Raw genomic sequence first — 24,431 nt, forward strand, 5'->3', positions numbered from 1 at the left:
TGTCCTTGCAGGGAAGAAAAGGCTACATTCAAGAGTCCTCATGTTATAGAATTCTCCCTTCCTCCTGTCTTGAATGATCTCTACTGTAATTTAATCTTGTGTTCTAGGCAGAAAGAAAACAGAAAAAAAAAAAACAAAAACAAAAACCCTTACCCCTTACTCAATGATCCCTCACAAATGTTAAGATGGTGTTTTTAACCCTCACCCAAGTTCTAAGATGTGCCTTGCCAAGTCAGTGGGCTAGAGCTGAGCTCTTAAGGTCCACTGCAGTTAACTTCACACAGCAAAAAGAAATATTCTGTCTTCTCCCTGAATCCTAGGCAGTCCTCCACAATCAGTGGCCTGAGCGATTTTACTGCCAAAGTCTAACTTCCATCTCCTGGGAAATAATGATATTTCCTGCCCTGCCTTTATCCCTAGGCTGGGTAAGAAGCAAAGGAGCCAATGAGAGTGTGAAGGCTAGGCCACAGAGAGAAAGACCACCCCAGCATCCAGACCCCCTGGAACCTCATACCTCCTCTACCTGCTTAGGTAGTAACAGAAGAAAATTCCTGTGTAGCCATAAAGATACTGAACATTTTCCCTCCACACTTAGAATGGCACCTGCTACCACTGTGACTGCCACTACCATCATCACCCTCACCATCACTGCCATCATCATTATCATCATCGTGACCAGCATCATTAGCATAACCGTGACTGGCAGCATCATGACCACCAACATCACCATCATCACCACTGACATCATCGTCACCGTCATCATGACCACCACCGCCAACCACCACCACTATCATCACCATCACTACTACCACCACTACCACATCAATATCACATTAGGATCAAGAAAAATGGAACCAGGTTATTACCAGGTTTTTTTGGGTTGAAAGCTCAAATGTGTTTTATTTTAGGCATTAAGATAGGACTAAGGCCATGAGTTCACATATACCCTTAGACCTCAGTTTCTTTAATACCATATAATGAGGCTTGTCTTTTTAATGTATCTAGAGAACATGTATGTCAAGACCCCTGAATAAAAGCACAGCAGCATACAGAACCCAGGCTAAAGGGCATAATAAAAGGAGAACACGGTGGCTAGAAAGGTAAGTCAGCAGTTAAAAACTCGCTGCTCTTGCAAAGAATTCAAGTTCAATTCCCGGCTCCATATCGGGCAGCTTACAACTGACTGCAACTCAGACTCGGGGGGGGGGGGGGGGCGGGGGGGTTGGATCTATACCTCTGGTCTCTGTGGGCACTTGAACTCATGTGTACGTACCTGCACATAGACATGTAATTTTAAAATCATAATAATAAAAATAATAAATCTCTCTTAAAAAGAGAGAGAGGAGTTGGCCAGGCTGCCAGTTGTGCCTGTGGCAATGCAAGATGGCAGAATGAGAAAGTCTTATGCGTTCCATATTCACGACTTAAAGATGGGCAGTGCCCAGCCTGCTGGCCTCCCCCCTCCATCTCTGCTAAAAGCAGTGGGAGCAATTAAGCTACATGTCCACGCCAGACAGGACATGGAGTTTTTTGTGGGCAGGGTGGATGTCTCCCATGCTATTGTGGGGCAGACATGGTCTGGGGTGTGGATTCGCATTCAGAACAACTGTGGAATGGAAAGATTGCAATATTTAAGCCTGACTGAAAGACCACATCACAGGCCATTCCTCTGGCCTTGAACACACTGAGAGAAACAGACAGGGGCCACCTGGGCCATTTTGGGTTGAGTTTATGCCATTTAAAGCCAAATATGATAAGCACAAACATTTTGCAATGTTATTTGGGATTTTTAAAAAACCTCTATCAGGTTTTAAGCAAAGCCAAGAGGTCTCTAACACACACAAGTCTTATGCAGTGCTAAATGGCATACAAGCTGGGCCAACTGAGGGTCTAAATGGCATGTCTCAAAAAAAGAAAAGAAGATCAGAAAATGTGAACAAACAAAAAGTAAAAACTGTACATATATGTACTTCAGCAATTCAGGAGCAGACCCTTTCCAACTGCACACTCATAGAGATGTATATATACAAAATATCTATGCCTTCAAAATGTACATGGCTGGGGCTGAAGAGATGGCTCAGCACTTAAGGCATTTGTTGCTCTTGTAGAGCATCCAGGTTCAGACCTAGATTCAGTCCCCAGCCCCCACATGGAAGCTCACAAGCATCCGTAACTCTGGGTCCAGGGGATGCAAAGCCCTCTTGTGACCTCTGTGGGCACCAGGCATGCACAAAGTGCACATACATACATGCAGGCAAAACACTCATACTCCAAAAATAGATAGGGCTAAAGATAGACTTGTTTTAATGAAGATGGCCTTTAGCCAAGTACTTCCTGCCACAGGAATCTATTCTAAGAAAATGATTAGAAATGTAAATAATGATTAAGATGCAAAGAGTCCCACGAACACATTAGCTGTAACAGAAAAGGTTACTTGTGTTCCAGCACGTAAGCGGGTGAATGCCCAATTCGGAGGGAAGTCACTGACGTGACTTCGGGGACGTGGAACCATGTTGAAGATTGAACGTTGAGTGCCATTAAAGTTCACCAAGCACCTGTTCGCAGCAGGTGATGGGTAAGCAGATATAGCAATGACTGACAAGGAAAGTCAGAGATTAAGGGAGTGTTCAAATAAGCAATGACACTAAGGAGAAGCATAAGGCATGCTGCGAGCAGGTGACAACTGGATTCAAGGAAGTTTGGAGGGTCCATCATGCTCTCCACTAATGTCGCGCAAAACTCCACTAAGGCACCAATACTTAAATCGTAATGACGGATGAAGGGGAGCTAGACAGAATAGAAATGGGAAGGAAAAACATTCCAGATTAATAGCAATTTTTAAATATGTATCTATGAAAGCATGGCTATTAGAATATATGTGAGTCCATTTGTGTTCAAAGATATTTTGTATGTGTGCATAGCTATAAATAGGACATCAGAAAGAAGAGTCACCTCGACGCTACGGTGCGTGCATTTATTTGTTTTAATTTTTCTTCACCTTTTGCTTGCTCACATTTTCTGATTTTTCTTTCTGTCATCAAGATGTGTGAAAGGTATTCAGATGGATGGGAGGAGGGAGGGATAAAGGCGAGGGATGGAGGGTAGTCAGGTCATGGAGTCACGTGGAGGACTTGGTCTGTGCAGAACACTAGAACTACTTCCTCTCTTGATTCTCCCCACCCCCTTCGGCCAAGATCAGTCCAAGAAAAAGGCATTCCCCCAGCTGTTCTGTTTGCTACGGCATTTCTACTGCCCCACAGCCATGCTCCTTCAAGCCAACACTTCATTATATCTCTAAGCAGACTCCTCTGTCAGTACTGAACTTTCGAAATCACACATACAAAGAGTGACAGGTGAGGCTGCAAGCTGAAACTGTGGCTGAAACTATTGAAGATGAGATAAATTACCCTGAAAAACCTAGGTTCAGGTGAAGGAAAGAGGGGAAAGGAATTAAAGTCCTTGCAGCTTGAGTCTGAAGCCACTCTGAAGGCAGGGTGGCTCAAGATCCCCAGGTGGTGAGCTTGGCAGGTTTTCCAGGCTGAATGGTCGCGGCTCAAGTGAGGCGAGGATGCCTGGTGCACTTCAGCAGGCGCACAGCTCCAAGCTGAGACCACCGCTTCACGGGATGAGCCAGGGGACCCTTACAGCACCGTGCCAAGGCCCTTGCAACAAGGTCACTCCTGCCCAGCTGTGCACTACCGTAAGGGAAAACTAGATTCTACTGAGTAAAAGTGTTTGCATCCACCGCTCTTCCCAAGCTCCTCCTCCAAACTTACTCACCTCTGTTAAGGGCAGAGTGCACTCACCACAGACAAGACCAGCCTCCCAGGCTCCCAAAGCTCACATCCGAGCAGGGGACCCTTCATCCCCACTTTAACAAAATACGTGCATCCCGCTATGAACGTTTAAGACATGGTGTCTTCCTTACAAACATGGTGACCAAAGCAATTCTTATAAGGACAACATTTAATTGAGGCTGGCTTGGATTAGGAGGTTCAGTCCATTATCATCAAGGTGAGAACATGGCAGCATCCAGGCAGGCATGGTGCAGGAGGAGCTGAGAGTTCTACATCTTCATCTGAAGGCTGCTAGTGGAAGGCTGACTCCCGGCAGCTAGGATGAGGTTCTTATAGTCCATTCCCACAGTGACACACCTACTCCAACAAGGCCACACCTCTAAATAGTACCACTCCCTGAGCCAAGCATATTCAAACCATGACACAGGTAACAAACAGGTCAAACAAGAGTCCCATCTTCACAAAAAATGAGAAAACAGGTTAAAAAAACAGGCAGCTATAGTTTTGTTTTGTTTTGCTTTAAATAATTCTGACATAGGATGGAAAGAGCCTTTGTGTGGAGCTATGATTGTGGTAGGAGGGGCTTTCCTGAGGGGAGCACATGTGCAGCATGACAGCCAGTCCACAAGTGTAGTCATGAGGGGACAGGCCGAACGCAAGGGGATGAAGACCACACTCAGAGCAAGCACAGGCCACTTAGAAAGCATGTGGTGGCAGGGACACCTGACCAGGTTTGATGACTCACAAGCCCAGATGGCATCCTCCAGTGGCCATCATTAGGAGAGAGCGATCCATGCATGTGGTACAGAGAGATCCTGACAACGGAAAGCTCAGCTGACACAGGTTTCAGGGATTGAGCCCAGGCATAACACATGTGAGAGCCTTGGACAAGGCAACTTCTACCCTGAAAACCCAGCAAAGGTGCTGCAGATGTTGATTATTCTTCTACCATCCTCCACATGTCTACATCGTTACAGGTGTTACAGGAAGTCCCTGGCTCCTGCCTGGGAGAGTGACCAGAGGACAAGGTGTAGTCCCTGTGGGTGTCAAGAATCAGTCCCCTCCAGTTCTCCACAGCACAAAGCACAGAACACAGATGACCCTCGGAACAGGTTGCATAGCTTTGCCTCTCCTCCCTGCTCCCCACTCCATTCTTCTCCCCCACCTCATGTGCCCACCCACAGTGTTCTCCCAGCGCCTCAAGTTGCTGTGTGCCCTCTCGGTACCTGTGAACATTGCACAGAAGTAAGGGCTGCAGGCTGCCAGGACCACACGGTGAGCTTCTACTTCCACGTCTTCAGCCACGATCATCACGTCACACAGCAGCCGCTTACTGTAAGACATCAGTGAGGCGACAGAGTCATGGCATGGACACCACGCCTCCCCTCCCCCACCCACCCCACCAGATCACACACTACTGGCATAGAGGCAAAGGAAGGCCCAACTACTGTGTCTATTGCACCCAAGGCTGCTTCGTTGGTCTTCAGGACCCTGATCCCCAAGTTCTGGCAGCAGCAAAAATAGGGGCTCCATTGCATATGCAACACTAGTCAGAAACAAGTCAGTCTCCGGTGTTTCTCCCAGATTTAACACCATCACCTAAAGGCACCCTTACACACAGTGCTCCCAACAATCTTGTGCAAACTCCAACTGTTGCAACTGATCACAGAGAATCTTGCTGGGGCTTGCGGCTCTGTGGTAGTACACTTGCCTAGCACAGAGTCATAAGTTTGTCTACAAGGATTTCAGTCCCGAGTCCCCGCCCCTACACTTAAAAAGTCAGGTGCGACTGTGAGCATGCCTGCAGCTCCAGAGCTTGTGAGGGGGTGAAGCGAGGAAGATCACTAGGGCTTGCTGGCTACCAGTCTAGCTCTGAATTCAATAAGAGGCCCTGTCCCAGGAGAATACTGGAATACTGCCTCAAAGATTGGCAGTGTCATGGATAAAGTCGAACACCTGATGTCCTCCTCTGACCTCCGAATAAAGTCTCATATACTTGTGTATATACACACACACACACACACACTTTTATGGTAAAGTGTTTGCTATTAAAGCATGAGGGGACCTGAGTTCAATCCCCATGAAGCCACTTTGAAAAGCCAGGCACCATGATGCATGCCTCTAATCCCAGCACTTGGCAGGTGTGGGGTGGCGAGCTGTGCACAGACAGCCTGGTCCCGGTAGAGCACAGGCCTGGAACCCTGGTGACCCTAAGGGATGGAAGGTGTTTGGCCACACCTCTGGGCCCCTGGCTCCTGTGGCAGCTACAGCGTCACACAGCCCCCCCCCCCCGCCCCCACACAAAGAGGTGTGTGGCCATCAGTCAGGTAGGCATTGCCCCAAGATCATGGTATTCTGTCTGGACTCCACCCTCACAGTTACCTGTTAATAACCAAGTAGCCCCAGCCCCACTCTAAATGGAGCTGCTTGCAGCCGGGCAGTGGTGGTGCACGCCTTTAATTCCAGCACTTGGGAGGCAGAGACAGGTGGATTTCTGAGTTCGAGGCCAGCCTGGTCTACAGAGTGAGTTCCAGGACAGCCAGGGCTACACTGAGAAATCCTGTCTCAATAAAAAAAAAGGAACCAAAAAAAAAAAGGAGCTGCTTGCCCCCTCCCCACTTTCTTGCTCTCTTACCTCTCACCCCCTTGCTCTTACTCTTGCTCCTCTCTCTGCCTTTCTACAATAAATGCCTTAAAACCATGAACTGCTTCTTCTCATCAGAATCCACCATGCTAGAGCAATGAAACATGTCTCCCTCTACAGAGCCACACATCTAACCTCCCACCCAGAGGCCTCCCTGCCCTCCACCAAACCTGCCTGCCCGCCCACTGAAACTGCCTAGGACTGCCCTCCCCAGACCACTCCTCCTACCCTTCCCCCCCCCACCACCACCAGAGTCCACCCAAGGGTCCCCACCTATTCTCAGCTCTTCTGAGATATAGCAGCATCTGGGATGTGCGAGACTGAGAACCTGTCATCCCTGACCTCTGTGCAGGCCCAGGGACCCCAGAACTGGCTCTTCCATGGTACTCATCCAAGTCTGTGGTGCCAGCCTCTGGCAGGTCTGTGGGGACCTCAGACTGCACTTCCTCACCCCCGGAGTGGGATCCTGCAGCTTCTCACAGTCCAACACCCACCCAGTGGCAGCCTGGGATCCGCCCAGTCAAACTCCCCCAGCAACCCTGGCCCTAGCCTGGAGCGGACAAGGGACCCCATTTTTGCCCCACAGGAAGGTAGAGACAAAATTATCCCTAGGCTTGCTGGCTGTCCTAACTAGTCCATCTAGTCCAATATGTAAGCTCCAAGTTCAGTGAGAGGCCTTGTCTCTAAAAATAAGACATAGATGTATATCGCAATACCAACATGCAAGGCATGATATGTCCATGGATATAGGAGTGACACAGTATGTATGGAGATGGGAGCCTGTACCACAAGAGTGAATTCAGGCCTGGTGTTGCACACTTGGTCAAAAGCCCTGGCTCAGGAGGCCATGAGCTTTAGGAGGGCACCCACTATTATTGGCTTGCTAGATGGCATGCAGTCCCACAGCCTACATGCATACTTATAACCACTGTTCAATGCTACCATCAACCTTGGTCTGAGAACCTTTTCACTACAATGGCAAGGACTTAATGCACAGACTCATAACTGCCATTGCTGAGAATAAGTGTCTACCGAGCGTTGACCCCTAAAAGGGACATGTGTATCAGTCCCCAGCTGGAGGCTCAGGAACGTCATAGAAAACAGATGGAAAGAATCTAAGAGCTGGAGGCTGGGAAGCGCTCTGTGACATTCTGTCGTCAGGATGCAGGCACGGCCCTCACTCTTGTGAACTCTGCAGCTATGATTAGCCGCACAGGACTGAATCAGAGAGGTAAGTCAACACTTGGACAAGAAGCAGTTATCAGCCAAAAAAAGGAGAGGACAGAAAGGAGAGCTGGGGGCATGCTGGGGTGCTTGGGAGTTGGAAGGGGAGTTTGGGTGTACATATGATCAAGAAACATTGTTTGAATGTATGAAATTATCAAAAAGTTAAAGATAGTCTATTAAAAACAAGATGGAGAATGATTAAGGGAGATAGATGCCCAACACTGAGTTCTTGGCCTCCCCATGGATGCACACACATGTACATGAGCCTCTGCATGCACACACACACACACCAGAACCCTCTATCCTTTTACCTGGCAGTCACCCCTACTTCGCTGTGAACTTGGAAAAGTGTTGCAGTAAATCTCTCCAACCCAATTATGCCCCAGCAATAAAAACTCAACACAATTAATATGAATACACGCTGTGCACCTAGACTTGGCAGATCTACCGCTATACTACCATCTTCCACATCTATGAGACCCCTTAGAACTTGGGGTTTCTCCAGGCCATGTGCTTCTGCTCTGCTTTTCTTCTTCCTCACCCTCCTCTGCATCCTCTCCCTCTTCCATTTTCACCTTCTTCTCTCTCCCACCTTCCCTTTTATCTGCTCAATCATCAGCTCTCCTTTATTTTACAAATTAAGGTGGGAACCAGGCTTATAGGAAATCACCTGAGTACTGACTCATTCCTTGTTCGAAGTCACTCACAGGAGAATGGAATGAACATCAAATATAATTAGCCCCAGGGCTATCCACAACAGAAAAGGAACTATCATGTGTAATCTTGTACCCTGGACACTATATACCTGTCACATAGTAGGCCCTGAATCTTTATAAACAAGTAAATGAAACAACTCAATCCACATTCGCTAACAGAATGGCTGATGGAGAACTGGGCTTGGTGACACAGGTCTGTAATCCCAGCTATTCAGAAGGCTGAGGCAGGAGGATCTTGAGTTCAAGGCCACAGGTTAATGGTCTTGTGAGACCTAGTGAGACCATGTCTCAAAACAAAAAGTAAAATAGGCCTTAGGGCAGTGGTTCTCAACCTGTGGGTCGTGACCCCGTTGGCAAACCTCTATCTCCAAAAATATTTATATTACAATTCATAACAGTAGAAAAATTACAGTTATGAAGTAGCAACAAAAATGATGTCCTGGTTCACCACAGCATGAGGAACTGTCTTAAATGTTTGCAGAGTCAGGAAGGTTGAAAACCACTGGCTCAGGGTAGAGGTCAGTAGAGGGGTGCCTGCCTGGCCTACTTAAGATTCTGAGTTCAGTCCCCAGCATCTCATAAAAGAAAAAAAAATGGATATGTGAGAACCTAAAGGTGCCCCCAAGACCCTGCCAATCCAAGAACTTTTCCATCACCCTTCCAAGTCACTGATGTAATACCATTTGCTGAGCAATCTTATCTTGGCGTTTCTTCCCCAGACACAGCGTCATTTAAGCCTCTTTACAACCAAACCACCCAAGCAAAGCAAACCCCTCAGTGTAAGACTCAGAAATATCAGCCTAGCAGAAGAAATCATGGCTTCAGATAGAGCAGTGGCTGCCTAGCTATCCCATCAAAAGTATAAATCACAAAAGAAAAAAAAGCTGCTATATGAGATGCCCATGTTTAAAACATTTTCAGTTTAAAGGACATTGTTGGGAAATATCGATTTCCCGTCCTTAGAATGACTTTCTTGGCAAAACATTTATATGAGAATTGGGCATCTATCTAGAGTGTAAAACCAAAACTCTAACTTGCAACTGAATAATCAACAGAAAAAAATAACCTAATTTTGAAATGAAGACAGGGGATTTCAAAACACATCTTTCAAAACACAGCTTCCTAAATAAGACAGTGAAACGAACAATAATCACAAGAGACAATGCTCACAACTGTCCGAGAATTCAAAAGCATCAGGTATGACCTCACGCCCACTGCGATACCTGTGAACAAAATCACACCTAATAACAAACATCAAAGAGGAACTAGAGAAATTGGAAAAGAGCAATCCCACCATTATGTCCCACCACTACATCTCACCACCACTACATCACCCCCACTCCTACGTCCTCCCACTCCTACATCTACACCCAAGAAATGAAGACACACGTAACACAGAGACATGTACCTGAGGATTAAGGTCAAAAGCCTAATCTGTTACCTGCCCAGGATGAAATACAACTCTCCAATTAAAAGGACAATATGATGTCGTGTGCTACAGCTAGGATGAACTACGTGGCATAAGGCAGTGTTGATCACACAGACACACACACACAAACCTGTAATTCCACCACTTAAGGGGATGGAGGCAGGGGGTCGGGAATTCAAATCTACCCTGTACTACAAGAGTCAAAAACTCAAACAAAAGGACTGGAAGGTGTCTTAGTTCATCAGGGGTCTTAGAAGCAGGCCCTCAATATCCAGAACCCACGTTAAAAAAAAAAAAAGTTAGGTGTGAGGACACACTTGTCTTTCAGGCAAACTGCTGGGGCCCGTAGGCCATCTGGCCTAGCCTACCAGGTGATTCAAGTCACTCAGAGACCCTGTCTCAAAACAATGGAACGACACCCAAGTAATAACACTAACTTTTGGTTCTAAATGCACACACGTGCATATGCATGTGCACCTTACACATGTGCATGCACACACACATACACAACATGCAACACATGCCTGCACAAATAATAATAATTTTTTTTAAAGAAGGCCTAGAACTGCTTGTAGCTGCAAGGTTGGCAGTGAAAACCAACAAGGGGCCAGGGGTCTACTCAATAAAATAATGCATGTTTATCAAACACAAGCAAGCTTCAGGAGAGAGAGGGGGGAGGGAGGAGGGAGAGGGAGGGTGGGAAAAAGAGGGAGAGAGAGTGGGAGGGAGAGGGAGGGAGAAGGGGAGGGAGGGAGGGAGAGGGGGAGGGAATTGTAAACACTGGCTGGTTGCTAGGTCCTTCCTACTCCCCTCTGGAAAGGACTTGTCTCCACCACCCCGCTGCTCTCTATGTCAGGAGTCACAGCCACTAGAGGACTGCCATTCAAAAGCAGCACAGCCAGAACGGAGCACCAACATGTGAGGGAGAGGCAGGGCTGAGTGGTTGCCATGCCAACAGCTCATTCTCTACCACAGAAGTAAAAAGAATAGGAAAGTCGGGAGTTGTGTGATTCATAAATTGCAAAGAGCCTGTGTCCTGGGACTGAAATAGCTCCAAAGTGAAGGCGAGGAGCACGGAGACTCCTTGAGGAGCCAGCCCAGACTCCGGGGACTCTGGTGGAGTTCTGAGTCTCAGCAGAGCTAAGCCTGCCTACCTGATCTCCCGTAAATCCCATTAAAGTCGCCCAGATCAATAATGCAGTCTCCCTTCTCCCTGCCTAACCTGTGCTACTCGGCTTTTTAAAAGACGGTCTTCAATTGTCTTGGGACTTGATATTGCCTCTCAGTACCATAAGAATACAAGCTCCCTGAGGGGCAAGGCTTTGATTCTCTTACTGGCTCTTGCTCCCCTATGTCTGCAACTGCACATGGTGGTTACAAACTAACAGCGATGAAGGCTCATGGGCCTCAACAGTAGCTAAGGCATCCTTACCATTCTCCTCCAGGCTGTTTAAATCTACTCAATTAATTTCTGGGAATCGATTCTATAGAAATCATCGCTATGGTGCATGCAAATTAACAACCCTTAACATCCCAGCAAGGACGGTATTATGATTAGCCTCCACTGATGCCTGACAAGAGCGAGGTCAGGGAGATTAAGTTGCCCAAGGCCACATGCTTAGCATGCGCTAGAGCCAGTACCGAAACCAGAGTCTTTGCTTGTGAGATGGACACCCTGACAGGATGCTAACTTCTAGAAGTAGGTTTGCACATGAGGCGTTAGGGAGATCCATCAGCAAGGAGCTGGCTTTTATTTTAAATAAGCCAAACACAGAATGCCATCTACCCATCTGATCAACACTGGAGAATAGTAAAAGGGGGGGGGGGGTTCAGCAATAGAACTAAGAGAGAAAAGTCAGATCTGAGATTTGCTAAAGAGAAAGTGATTCCCCCATGGATCAATCTGTAGGTACCACTAACAAAATTATATGGGGCTTTAAAGAGATTAACCCTTATTTTTATTTTATGTATATAGATAGGTGTTTTGGCTGGATGTATGCCTGTGGCCATGTACATTCAGTGCCTGTGGGGGCCAGAAGAGAGCATCGGATCCCCTGGAACTGGAATCACAAATGGTTGTGAGCTGCCAGACGGGTGCTGGGAATTGAACCCACACCCTCCACAGGAGCAGCCAGTGCTCTAAACCACTGAGCCACATCTGTATGTGACTCTCTGATCATCCTCATTTTCTCCAAGTTCTGTTACAGTAAATACAGTCTGGAGAGGAAGGCAAACAAAGAGGCCAGGGGCAACTCATGCTGAAACCTAAACTAAAAATTTCCCCAGTCAAATAGAAGCAGTACAATTCATCTGGACAAAATAGAAAGAGAAAGGATAATAGCATTCATTCAAATATCAGCAAAGTACCCTGTCTCGAAAAACAAAACAAAACAAAACAAAACAAAACAAAACAAAACAAAAAGAATCTCAGCAAAGGCCTGTGGCACTTAGACCAGTGCTTCCCCAAACACTCTATATGAGAGAGCGTAATTCAAGCATGAGTGGAAAGCCTTTGGTCAGCCTTAGTGGAGTATTTAATACGCCTACATGCATACTCAAGCCCATTTGAGCTTGAGTCTGAGCCTCCATTTTCCCGGGGTCTAGAAGGGGCTACCCTTCCTCGGACATTGGCGGTGCTGAGCCCGAAAGGAGAAGGAACAGTACAGCTACTGGGTAGTTAGACCCAAGTCAAGCAGACACTCTTGAAGAAAGAAATGAGAGTCAGTAACTAAGGGGCTCAGATGACTTCTAACTTTAAAGTGAAGGGGCGGTGGTAGACCTGGATGAGGTAAGAAAAACCTGTGTCTGTCTGAGGTCTGCAGCTGGCTGGACAGGCAGACTCTGGCCTCGTGAGAAGGCCCATTCTTCAATCAGATGACTGACATAATCTGTACCCTAAGGTGATAAGTGTGAGCTCCCACAGTGTGTGGGACACCTCACAGAGATTCTTCAGTGACAGATCTGAGTCCCTGAGCATGGCTCCCATCCCTCCCCAGGGCCAAGTTTCAGAGTTTGGAATCCAACAAGTGGCCTAACTCAAGTTCAACAATATGTCGTGTAATTTAATTTGAGATGTGTGTGTGTGTGTATGTATATGTGTATATGAGTGCATATGTATGTGTGAGTGTGCGTGAGTGTGTGTATGTGTGCATATGAGTGTTCATGTATATATGTGTGTGAGTGTGTGTGAATGTATATGAGTGTGTATGTGTGTAAGTGTGTATTGTTGTATATGAGTGTATATGTATACGTATGTAAGTATGCATGAATGTGTGTGTGAGTGTATGTGTTGTATGTGTGTATATGTATGCATGTAAGTATGTGTGAATACATCTGTATATGTGTGAGTGTATATGATATGAGTATGTATGGGTGAGAGTGTGTGCATGTGAGTGTGTATGTATGTGTATGTGAGTGTGTGTGTGTAGGTGTATGTGTCTGTGAGTATGTGTGAATGTGTGTGTATGAGTGTGTATATGTGTATATGTGTGAGCATATATGTGTGTGTGTGAGTATATATGTGTATGCATGTGTATGTGTGAATATGTATAAGTGTGTATGTGTGTGTAAGTGGGTATGTGTATGAGTGGGTATGAGTGTGTGTATGTGTATATGTGTGAATGTATATACATGTATGTGAGTGTTTATGTGTATGCATGTGTATGTGTGAATGGGTATAAGTGTGTATGTATGTGTAAATGTGTGAGTGTATATGCATGTATGTGAGTGTATATGTGTGTATATGTGTGAATGGGTATAAGTGTGTATGTGTGTGTAAGTATGTATGTGTATGAGTGGGTATGAGTGGGTGTATGTGTGTATGTGCATATGTGTATGAGTGTATATGCATATATATAAGTGTATATGTGTGTATATGTGTGAATGGGTGTAAGTGTGTATATGTGTGTAAATGTGTATGTGTATGAGTGCATGTGAGTGTGTGTATGTGAGTATGTGTGTGAGTGTGCATGAATGTGTGTATTTGTGTGAGTGTGCATGAGTGTGTGTGTGGTAAATTCTGGACCATGCAGAAAGGAGAAAGGAGAAAACAACAGAACGAGAACTTGAGGGCTGGCTTGATGGGTCAAGGAACTTGAAAACCTGAGCTCAATCCCCAGAACCCACATAAGGGGGAGAGGAGAGAACTGACTGGAGTTGTCCCCTGACTCCAAGGAGCACTCTGTGACACACACATACACAAGCACATACGCACATGCACACATAGATACACACTGTAACACAACCCCCCTCCCCCTCACACCAGCATATATACATACAGATGCATGCTCTGACACACACACAACATACATACATACATGTACAAATGCATACACACAATGGTAAACAAGGTTCAGAGGATGTCTGTTCAAATATGTCCAGTCCCCCATCTCAGCAAAACTTCTCTCAGCTATATGCCATTTTCTCTGGCTCAAAGGCCCCTCCCTGCCTCCACCACCCTTTGTGTCTTTAATTCTCATTTGGCTCAACTGTCACTCACATCTCCAAAGCTCATTTTCGTCCATGTTCCTGCTTCATCCTTTAAGAATAAAGCTACGCGAACCTACAACCTGCCAGGCGCCTGGTTCATCCCTACTTCTAATACACTTGCTGTAAGGCTGTCTTCAATAACCTTTCACATTCCTGACCTTACAGCCACCACCCGCTCCTGCAGGGCCTGGCCAGTAGCTGAGACAGGAAGAAATGCTGCTCATTGCATTTGTACAGGAGAACACTTCCAGCTCCAGAACCCACTGGCAGCACACTTGCCAAACATGCATGCCGGCCTTCCGAAGAGCACTCATGCCTTCCTTGCTCAGCTTAGGATCGGATGCCCTGTCACTTCAGGCTTTCTTTACAGCGTTAACACACATTTCAGGAGAAGTGTATTTTGCCAATTGCATTGCTCCCTTCCTGAGCCAAGCTCGGTCCCTGGAACGATGGAGGGAAGCCAAATATATACCAGCTACAATCTCTAGTCTGCAACTGTGTAACAGTTCTCAGGTTTACCTGAGAGCAGTCTGCTCTAACCAGGAATGAATACCCCTTGGGATGAGCCACTGAAGTGTAGGTATTAAACAAATACCGAGGGGAAGGATACAGCCTCAGAGTCTGAAAGATAGAAGGGGGAAGACGGAGAGTGGGCAAAGAAGAGTCATAATTCAGCAGGTAGTGTGACCCGGTGTCTGTTCTCGGCCCCTGATGAAGCTCACCCTCCAAGTTCCATCTGAAAGGGCACGGGAAGGGTAGGAAAGTACCTTCGCAGCTCATTCATGACCTTGAAGGCCTTCCCCATGTGGGCAGCGTTGACGGTTACAGTCCTCCGGTTCTTCTCTTCATCCTCAGCCTGCGCCGTGGGCTGAGGGCTCGGCTTGACACTGCCAACAGGAAGAGGGAGGGAAAGAGAGATAGCATATTAGGAAGCCCAGTGGTGTGCCTTCCCCGTGCCGCCCGCGCCGATGGGGTTCAGCACCCACAGGGGGCATCCCTGTCAGCCCGACCTTCTCACCCAAGGCTCAGCCGTGGAGGAAGTGCTGCAGCATCACGTCTGCGTGACCTTCCAGTGCACAGCACGTGTCTCTGGAGGGAGCCAGGCTCCAGCTCAGGTCCTTCGACTGACCGAGTACTGTGACTTTATAACACATCTTTATCCTCCATCTAACCTTCATTCCCTCCCGCAAAAAGGAGTGATATAAGCACTAACACTGGCTACACAGGGATGCTGGTTCCCTTGAGATTTAGTAGGAGCCAATATGTGACAGATACTGTATTTCAGTTACATGGAAGACATGATGGTAAATCAGACCCCAGGCCCCGGTCCCTCTCACCTCAAAATTCAGAGGTCAGTGAAGGAGAACCAAGTGATGCTCAAACATCAAATTTTAACCATTATGATTCCATAGGAACTACAGAAGCACAAGGGATCGATTTGGTAGAGAAAAAAAAACTCCAAAAAAGCAGAGACCTAGCTGAGAGATTCAATGTATCCTGGTTCAAAAAAAAAAAAAAAAAAAGCAGTGTCCCAGGCAACAGGAACAGTGGGCACAATGACATAAGGGGGAAAGTGCCCAAGGCTCAAAGAAAGTAGAGGAGCCCTATTAGTCGGGAGAATTGTCCTCCTGGACCAGTGAAAGGGCAGGAATGGGTATTAGACAGAAAGCATCCATAATCTAGAAAACCCACAGTGGCCAGAGTGTGGAGAACAGGGCTCACTTGTAAAAGCATTTAGGAACCCGTAATTCTGCTGAAGGATAGAAGGGGCAGACATCTCCCATTTGTACAGAATTGAGGACCTACGGTTCCTCCCAGCTCTCAGCCCTTAAGGGTGGCCTCCTTGACTGCCCCTACTCAGAGGGCCCTGCACGTGTTGCCACCTCACCTTGCAAACTGCCGGCAACAATGATGCTTTGTTAAGAGGCCTGCATCCAGGCGGAAGCCCTACAACTCAGTCCCAGGAGCTCTGACACCATTTTCTGGCCTCTGCCAGTACCAGGCACACACATGGTACACAGACCCACATACATTCAAAACACTCATACATCCAAAAATATAATTTAAAATTTCAAGCCAGGAACTAGAGATGGCTCAGTGGTTAAGAGCACTGGCTGCTCTTTCAGAGGTCCTGAGTTCAATTCCCAGCACCCATATGGTGGCCTGCAGGGGTAAATACAGACAGATCACTGCATAATAAATAAATCTAAAAAACAAAACAAAAAAAACACACAAAAACAAACAAACAAACAAAAAAAACCTCAATCCAGAAAATGTGGTTAGAAATAGGACTCGCCCAGCAAAGATGAGAACTTTGCATCCCAATGCCAGAAGAGTATTTCTTACTTCCTAAAAGAGCTCTATTCTTATTAACTTTTGATATGCAAGCTCTTTATTAGAAACTGAACTTTAATGGCTAGAGAGATGGCTCAGTGGTTAAGAGCACTGACTGCTCTTCCAGAGGTCCTGAGTTCAAATCCCAGCAGCCACATGGTGGCTCACAACCATCTATAATGAGATCTGATGCCCTCTTCTGGTGTGTCTGAAGACAGCTACGGTGTACTTACATAAATAAAATCTTAAGAAAGGAAGGAAGGAAGGAAGGAAGGAGGGAAGGAAGGAAGGAAGGAAGGAAGGAAGGAAGGAATTGAGAAAGAAACTGAATTTTATTGCACAGTGTCAAACAAAAGTTCAAAATTTCCCACAGGTTCCATTTATTGATCTTATTATTCCCATTCCCTAGTTCACAAAGCTTCAAACACATAGTGACCTTTTTTTTTCTTTTTTTCTTTTTTTTTTTTTTTTTTTTTTTTTTTTTACTTTCTAGCCAGTTGCATAGGTCGGTTTATACAAATATTGCGCTATTTTTATAGCTTCGTAATGTCTAATTTCAGTCAAAGTCCTCAAGCCTTTGATTATTCTTGAGAAATACCTTGTGTGTTCTCCCTAGTCCCTTTATTCTTACTACAAATTTTCATATCAGCTCATCAAGATCCATGAAACACCCTGTTAGGCCTTTAATAGAAACCGCATTGGATTTACAGATCAATTTATATTGAACTAGTATTTCTTTTAAATTATTTCTTCCTATCCATGAATATGGGAGACCCTCTTTTTATAGAGGGTATAAATCTTTTAGTGTGTGCATGTGCGCACGTGCACGCACCTAAGTGTACATATGTGCACTTGATGCATGCAAGAGCCCACGGAGGCCGGAAGAGATTTCAGATCCCCAAAACTAATGTTACAGGTGACTGTGAGCTGCTGTGAGAATGCTGGGAACTGAACTCTGGGCGTCTGCAAGGGCGGTAAAAGGTCTCAACTGCTGAGCCATGTCTCCAGCTCCGCAGGACCTTCCTAAGGTCGCTCCTGCTTCTGTGGATTTCTACCTGAAGATCTTAGACACAATTGTTACATTTTGTCCTATGTATATTATAGCTTATCTTGATATTTTATAATAGAAATTGTCCTCTTTAAGGTACATTTAATGATGGTTGAAATTTGTGCAGTGCAACTACATTTACAAATTGATCTACTAGCCAACTTCCATACTAAATTATCTCACTGTATCAAGTTATTTGACCATTGGTTCAATTAAATGTCCTTTGTAGATAAACTTTATATTATCACTGTGTAACGCCAGAGCTACAGAGATGGCTCAGCCATTAAGACCACTTACTGTTCTTGCAGATGCCCTGAGTTCAGTTCCCAGCACACAGCAGCTCACAACCACCTGTAACACTACTTCTGGGGACCTGAAATCCTCTTCTGGCCTCTGTGGGGGGGCTCTCCCCCCCCTCTCTCTCTCACACACACACACACATGCATGTGCACACTATACTCTCTTTGTGTGTATGTGTGTCCCAGGTAGGCTTTATACATATGATTCTCCTGCCTCAACTCCCTGAAGTGCTGGATGATAGGTCTATGCCACCAAGCCTAGCTTCTTTTTTTTTTCTAATAATTTTATTCTTGTGGATATTTTGTTTGCATGTATGTCTATGTAGGTCTATGTAGGCTATGCCACCAAGTCTAGCTTTTTTTTTTAAATAATTTTATTCTTGTGGATATTTTGTTAGCATGTACTAGGTACAAGTGCGTACCTAGTAGCTGTGGAGGCCAAAAGAAGGCATCTCCTCCCCCAGAAATGAAGTTACGAATGGCTGAGAACTGCCTACAGGTTCTGAGAATCAAAACCCAGCCGGGTCCTCTAGAAGAGCAGCAGTGCTTTTCATTGCTGAGCCATGTCTCCAGACCCTTGAGGTTTTTTTTTCCTTTTAACCAGTTTGAATTACATAACTCTATTCATCTTTGTGCATCTCTTTACTGTGAAAACTTTTGTACTGGCTAAGATGACAAAATAATGCCAGGCTGGCTTGGGGCTCATGTAGCCCAGTCGGGAAGATCCTCATCACAGGCCTCATTCCAAAGATACTCCGATGTCTCCCATTACGTGTGCTTAGTATAGGATTTTGTTAGATGCATGTTATAGAGTTAAGAAGACATCCAAGTTGAATGTGGTGGCACATCTCCATACTCTCATCACATGGTCAAAGCAAGAGGATTGTGAGTTGAAGGTCAGCCTGGGCTACATAGTGAGTTCCACACCAGCCTGGGCTAGATGGGACATCCTGTCTCAACATTGAAAGGAAAGAGAAGATAGTGGTGGGTTGGGGAAGAGAGGAGATGGGAGGAGAGGGGAGAGAAGGATTCTTTTATATTCTTTATTTAGTCTTTTAAATCATATTTATACTGCACTTTACCAGATAATTACATATAGATAGATAGATAGATAGATAGATAGATAGATAGATAGATAGATAGATAGATAGAAAAGTAGTTTTTCCTTTGATATTTCAATGTGGGTTATATTAACATAGAACCCTATCTGTATTCCTGTAGTACATATCAAAGCTATAAAATAGTGTACAAATATCCATTGTAAATATTGTAGTCACAGTCTGAAGATGCTTAAAGGCCAGGATAAGAAAAGCTAATATGGAAATAACCAAGGCCCTACTGAAGTCCTGGATGGGGAACTCATAAAAATTCAGACACCCGATAGCTCCACTTCACAAAATGTGGAAGCTATAGGCCAAGCAGTCTATCCTGGAGAAATGGACACATTCTCTGCAGAGACTCCCCCGTGCTCTCTTTCACTTTCCAGCCTTCCAAAACAGTTCAGTAATTCTAAATGTGCTTGTTCATACAACACTCTTTACAAAGAGGTCTCAAATGTGGTCTGCCTATAGAGAATAACAACATGTATGATTCACACGGGGCTTCCCTGACTTGCTGATGTCCCCAGCGTACCTCAAACCCTTTCCCCCTGATGCGGAGGTCAGCCTGGACACTAGCAGGAACCAGGCACTTTCTCCTCCTGCAGATAATAACCCTACAAAGACACAGCCAATCTGGTTTCTCAAAGATGCAGGCTCCTTGGTGACTTCACCATCGTTCAGGGAGCAGGATATTAAAGAAAGAGTGCTCAGAGACTCTGAGATGTTTAGAATCTGATTTGAGACTCCACGGTCAAGAGCAAAGTGGTTTCCCAATGGCCTCAAACTTTCTGCACAGCAGCTTATACTCTCAGCAACACTGTGCATTCATGAGCATAAGCATACACACATGTACATACATGCACACATACATGTACATAAGTGCACACATACATGCACACGTGTACACACATGTGTATGTAAGTGCACAAATACATGCATTTACGTGCACATATACATATGTACATAAATGCACACATACATATGTGCTTAAGTACATGTATACATATGTACATAGGTACATACACATATGTACATGAGTACACACATACATGTGGCTATAACTGAACACATCCATGTGGCCATTATTGCACACAGACATACACACATACAAGTACCTCAGCCCAGGATACTTGCCCAGGGACAGAGTTACCAGACCTTGCCTTTCCTTGCCTAGATCTCTCTCCCCAGATATAGTTCATCATCCACCAGCGCTGCACCATTCTGGCTCGTGACCCCTAAATAAGGCTGGTGGATCCTCTCCTCACCTACGAAGCATAAGGCCACGTTGATCCGTGCTGCAACTCTCGTCCAAGTCCAGAGCCTATGGCCACGCTTTCCAACCTGCTCAGAGCCAGTCTAAAGAGACTCAGCCTTCTAGGTTTCATGAACTGGCAAGAGTACATCGCCTATAAAATTCCCTATAAAATCAGTTTATCTGTCCCCTTTCCCTCAGACCAATTTACTCTTCAGTATGGTCTGATTCAGTGTCACGAAACAATGTCCAAAGTTTCATGACACTGAATCAGACCATAGTGACGAGTAGACTAGGTAACCAATCATGGGTGAACTCAGAAGACATAGTCATCTAAACCATTTACTGCATAAGCCTCCCCCGACTTAGAGCACATCCGATGGATGCACGGGATCAAATGGCCAAGGATCTGACCCAGCAGTTAGAGTCATGCACGCCCTGTTACTAGTCAAGCCCCTTGTGAGAGCCAACATCGATGATTCAGTGAATGATTCCTTTGTCCCAAGTGGTAAAAAGGCCAAGGACTAGAGCTGGAGAGATGAAGAGTATTTGCTGCCTTCACAGAGGACTAGAGTTCCGTTCCCAGCACCCGTGTCAGTCAGCTCCTGACACTCCAGCTCTGGGGAATTGCATACTCTCCTCTGGTCTCCATAAACAGCAGAATGCATATGCTTACACACACGCACACACACATGCACATAAATTAAAAAATAAATATTTTACAAACACAGGCTAAGCACCTATCAAAGGTTCAGAGAAAGGAAGTATGACAATCGGCTGTCCGTGTCCCAGGTGTCCGCTGACTCCATTCAAGAAGTCAGGATAAACTGGACAGTGGTGGTGCATGCCTTTAATCCCAGCACTCGGGAGGCAGAGGCAGGAGGATCTCTGAGTTCAAGGCCAGCCTGGTCTACAGAGTGAGTTCCAGGACAGCCAGGGCTACACAGAGAAACCCTGTCTTGTAACCCTCCCCCAAAAAAAAGTCAGGATAAGGGCTGGAGAGATGGCTCAGCAGTTAAGAGCACTGACTGTTCTTCCAGAGGTCATGAGTTCAAATCCCAGCAACCACATGGTGGCTCACAACCATCTGTAATGAAATCTGATGCCCTCCTCTGGTGTGTCTGAAGACAGCTACAATGTACTTACATATAATAAATAGATAAATCTTTGGACCAGAGGGGGCGGGGCTGGAGTGAGAAGATAATAATAATAATATATATTTTTTAAATCCTCAGCCTAAAGTCACAATCCTCACCTATTCTCCAGGCATGGTGCACACACCAACCTGAACTGAACCCTAACCGCCACCCTGGCCTGGCTTACACAAACATTGGTGAGTACCGTTATGTGCTTCGTGGAAACTGCCCACTACAGACGGAACTCTCCCCCTCCCTTCCAGCAGCTCAACCTGCCTGTTCTGCAAGGGCCACCTCAGCCTTACCTCTCCTAGGCAGCCCTTGCAATGTCATCCCCGACTGTTCTCTTCCTAAATGTCCTAAATTCCTATCGTATTTCTAGCGTGTACATAGAATGTGGCTGTGTGTGACCATTTCTTATGCATTAGTATTTATCTAGTCTTCCTCCCCTGACATGGGATTCAATGTATTGGCAGGCAGGGACTGTGTGTCCAGGGGCTGTCCGTTGTAACAGGACCCCAGACCTTCACACGAATGTCTCTGTGGTGAAAGTACCATTCAGGCTGGAAAACTCAGCATGAACCAGCCCCGCCTGCCAAAACTAAAACAAAGGCCAGATCCATCCGAGTCCACAGTTCTAGAAAGGTCTCTAAGTGCACTAACCTTGCTTTTTGGCTTCTCTAGTTCTGCTTCTGGCTAACTGTTCTTGCCAACACGGGATATGGTTTTTGTGCTGAAAGCTCATCCTGAGAAAAGCTCAGGACTACCCCGGGATCTTAAACACCCAGCAGAGTCATAAGCTAGCTGGCTAGTAAAGACTTCCTATTGGCTTCAACCCATGTCTGAGCAGCCTTCTCTGGTGAGTCCCCCACAATACTGTATGATGTGCAACTGAGCCTACCTGGCATGGGATCATGATATAGTAGGCCATCGCTGCATGTTATATATAGGTGGGTTTGGAGCTAAAAACCTTTCATTTGTCTTTACAAGTGTTAGTTAGTAAAACAGGGTGGACTATGCCGCTGGCTGAACCACCACCACCAACTACAGACACTGATAGTAGAGTAGGCCTCAAGGCTCAACTATAAATGAATACACAGAAACTGTTATAAAACTATACATAAAGGATATACCCCAAGCTGGGCAGTGGTCATGTGCACCTTTGATCCCAGCAGGGAGGCAGGGGCAGGTGGATCTCTGAGTTCAAGGCCAGCCTGGTCTACATACAGAGCAAGTTTCAGGACAACTGAGACTACACAGAGAAACCAAGTCTTGCAAAGAGAGAGAGAGAGAGAGAGAGAGAGAGAGAGAGAGAGAACAAAGAAAATAAACATGACTGTCCCTCTCATGAGTCCACCACCTATCTCCCTGCCCTCTAAATCCCAAAGCCCACAGCCAGTCTTGCCTTCTCCCCTACTGTTATGTAAGTGAATCCACACGTACCAACTGCCCTCTCTCAAGCTGTGCTTTCTTTCTGGATTCTCTGCCTCACAAGACATGAGCAATAGAAGCACACCTATCCGGGCCAGAAACTGGGCCATTGTCCTTCACAGCTTGTTTTGTGCACACACCTGTCTCACGTATCCACAGTTCTAAAGCTGTGTCCTCGTCATCTCTGCTGTTGACAATCTCCTTCTCCTGGCTGCTGCCACCACCTCCCTCCCATCTCATCTACTGCCTGGGCTCTCACCATTACCTCCTTCACTATGGCAGCACGGCTGGGGCATTTTGACACGAGGCTTCCTCCTCATTCCTCACGGGGTTTAGAATGAACCTCGGAGAACAATCATGGTCTTTCTTCACAATCCTGCCTTGGCCCTGGAGACTCTTCATTACTGTATAACTAACGTATTTGCCTCAGCCTAAACGCCTGATGCTCTTTGGCTTGGTGAAGTGTGTCGGCCTAAAGTACATGTCTATGGCCACCTTGTCTCTCCTAAGTCTAGCTCAGTCCCCAATCGTCCCGTGACTAGCTAGAAGCCTTCCCTACCAGGAAGGTTGACCAGTTGTCTTCTGAAGAGTTCTTCCTGTCTGTCTTCCCCATATAGTGGGTGTTGATCAGTGTTACAGCCGGACGAGGGGAAGGCACTCTGATTTATCACAGTGACTTATCATTTGCCATAATATAAAGCATCCCTCCATGAGACTTCCTGCTATTGCACAGGCGTACAGTCATTTCCTGTGAGACACAACAGACCAATTCAAAGGCCTAGATGGGAGTAAAACGTGAGAGCTGGAAGCTCTGAACATTATAATATAATTTATTTGTGATGTTCAATTTCCATAAGAGCCAAGTTGAGTAGCTGAATCACAAACTTCCTGAACGAGCAGCCTTGTGAAGTCCGACTCCTTGAGAACCAAGGTGACACCTTAGCTCCATCATCTTAACGCCTGGCGTGTGACAGTTGCTCAGCCGTGAGCCACGAGTAAGTGAAGCTATGTGGGCTAAAGCTACCAACAGCTGTGTGCCTCCTCGCTTCCCCTCTCTAAAACTAAGCATGGCTCTCCCTCCTTCCATTTGCTCCTTTCTCCTCCCCGGGAAGGAGGAGGCACAGCCCAGACCCCGGCAAAGGTGATGGAAAATCAGGAGAATTGTCTTTGAGAAAAGGCTGGCACCCAGGAAAGAGGAAAGACAGACAGATCACTGATACCTGTCAGTCCTCAGGTTCCCCTGTGGGAAAACTCCAGGCGATGAGTCAAAGGAAAGGCAGGGGGCCTGAGAAGAGAGGGCCTCCAGGCCTGCTTCCAGCAGGAGTTTACAGTTCTAGAGAGCAAAACCTCCAGGACGTGGCCTGTGTGGAGGAACCCACAGCGGCTGAGGAGCCCAAGCAAGACAGCCACAGCTTAAAGATGAAGGATTCCCATCGTGAGTCTTCACAAGACAAAGCTCAGAAGCAACCAGTTCAACAAGCCTCTCATGGGGTGCCTAGGAACATTATATTCAAGCTAGACGAGAGACAA

General features: G+C 46.1%; 1 protein-coding gene and 1 long non-coding RNA gene across 12 annotated transcripts in view; one reads left to right on the plus strand and one right to left on the minus strand.

Moving 5' to 3' along the window:
• Positions 1-24,431, minus strand: part of Klhl3 (kelch-like 3) — a 123,252-nt gene that overhangs the window by 79,802 nt on the left and 19,019 nt on the right. For all 6 annotated transcript variants that reach the window (XM_006517010.4, XM_006517011.4, XM_006517013.4 and 3 more), the window contains exons 2-3: positions 15,069-15,188; positions 5,024-5,130 (exon numbers count right to left, since the gene is read on the minus strand). In XM_006517010.4, coding sequence (XP_006517073.1) covers positions 5,024-5,130; positions 15,069-15,106 — 145 coding nt within the window. In that variant the 5' untranslated portion in view covers positions 15,107-15,188. The remainder of the gene's footprint in view (positions 1-5,023; positions 5,131-15,068; positions 15,189-24,431) is intronic.
• Gm33389 overlaps positions 1-24,431 on the plus strand; it is a 41,291-nt gene that overhangs the window by 8,348 nt on the left and 8,512 nt on the right. For 2 of the 6 annotated variants that reach the window (XR_003950585.1, XR_003950586.1), the window contains exons 2-5: positions 596-858; positions 1,006-1,100; positions 2,446-2,575; positions 21,570-21,667. This is a non-coding gene — a long non-coding RNA (predicted gene, 33389). Of the gene's footprint in view, positions 1-595; positions 859-1,005; positions 1,101-2,445; positions 2,576-4,981; positions 5,054-21,569; positions 21,668-24,431 lie in introns of those variants that run through there. The other 4 variants (XR_003950587.1, XR_003950588.1, XR_001780961.2 and 1 more) reach the window with 4 other exon arrangements.

The sequence above is a fragment of the Mus musculus genome, chromosome 13 (assembly GCF_000001635.26).
Source record: "Mus musculus strain C57BL/6J chromosome 13, GRCm38.p6 C57BL/6J".
NCBI classification, from domain to species: domain Eukaryota; kingdom Metazoa; phylum Chordata; class Mammalia; order Rodentia; family Muridae; genus Mus; species Mus musculus.